We start from the raw sequence: 1,363 nt of genomic DNA, 5'->3' as shown, positions 1-1,363 counted from the left end.
TGAGGACGGTGTGAATTCGAAGACTTCAAGGCTTGCATCGGGACTGTGAGTGGGGAAAAACGTCCATTCTTCGGAGTTTTTCGCCCACTTTTCGTAGGCGATTATGATTTGACTTCAGATGCATCTTGTGGCAATGGCTGAAGCTCATCCCATGGGCAATTTATATGCTTCTGGTATTTTCCGTACTACCCGATTCTTATACGAGTTTGCATCCAACATTCTCGAGACGTGGGCGTTTGGAAGTTCGTTTCGGGAAGGAAGTGTCTGTGGAAGATCTGAAGGTTGTCTCCCGAGTGACCGGGGCTAAAATCAATGACGTGATTCTGGCCTTGCTGGCGGGCGCGGCTCGACGATATTTGCTCGCTGAGGTGAGAGCTGTTTACAGTTGGGCATTACGGGACGGTGTTGGAATATGTATTTGCTTCCTCCGGCTGAGCTCAGGAGCTGTATTAAGGAAATTTGAGCACGACTTGGGGCAGAAGTAGAAAAAAAAATCAAGAGGAATGGCTTCAAATTTTCTCGGAATGTCCGCATTGCGACCAACACACGTAGTTGATTATCTGCATTTTCTCCAAAACTTTTGGAAACTGTAGTGACCACACAAGCTGTGAGTTAGAAAAACATGTAAACTGCAGTTTTTTGACCTGTTGATTCACTGGCTTCTTGCAATGCTTGGGCCCTCTGACTTTTGATAAGAATCGGGATAGTGTTGATGTTGGTAACAGTGTGTCTGAGGAGGTCAATTGAAAGTTTCCTTTATAACGCGTAATACATGGTGAATGCTTCAAAGCTCAATACGTTGAGAATGGTTTACTAAAGGTTACTGGTTATGTCATCTCAGGCGGTGAAGAACGGGAAAGAGATTGGCGATCCCGCATCGTTGCGTATGGGCTTCCAGTTTACGGCTAATATGAGGTCTATGAATGATAAACCAAGGATTGGGGGTGGGGGGAACGAATCTTGGGTCTTTTCGGTGAGGTGTGGTATAGATTGACAGAATATTGGATGTGCGCGCTGCTTGCTAGGTGCCGTTGTCCTTGCACGCAGACGTTCGCGAGAGGATACGAGATGCTCAGCTGCAGACCGGCCGGCTCAAGTCTTCTCCCGCCTTCCTTTTCGGTATGTCCGACCGGTGTCCACATGAGTGAGAGAATTTCTAATGATGAAAAAAGGAACAATTTGGAAACCCATGCGTGAATCTCGATTTATGCACATCATAAGTCGTGGGGAATTAAGGCTTCACCGTGTCGGATTCGAACATTGTCACTACATTTATTCGGGAATTGGCATTCGTGATTCTCCAGTGAAATGGTCATCATAACTGATTTTCTCATGCAGTGGTAACTGGATGATGACAAAGTCT

General features: G+C 46.1%; 1 protein-coding gene across 1 annotated transcript; it reads left to right on the top strand.

Annotated features, from left to right (window-relative positions):
* Window positions 1–829: 829 nt before the first annotated feature.
* Window positions 830–1,148, top strand: Pmar_PMAR007730 (hypothetical protein; the record flags this gene model as incomplete). The annotated part of the gene is made up of 2 exons (XM_002765933.1): window positions 830–973; window positions 1,026–1,148. 2 exons carry the CDS (start codon window positions 830–832, stop codon window positions 1,146–1,148), a joined length of 267 nt encoding a protein of 88 aa, XP_002765979.1.
* Window positions 1,149–1,363: the final 215 nt, after the last annotated feature.

This window comes from Perkinsus marinus (genome assembly GCF_000006405.1).
Source record: "Perkinsus marinus ATCC 50983 genomic scaffold scf_1104296974212, whole genome shotgun sequence".
Classification (NCBI taxonomy): Eukaryota; Perkinsozoa; order Perkinsida; family Perkinsidae; genus Perkinsus; species Perkinsus marinus.
This window is presented reverse-complemented; position numbering and strand designations above follow the sequence as displayed.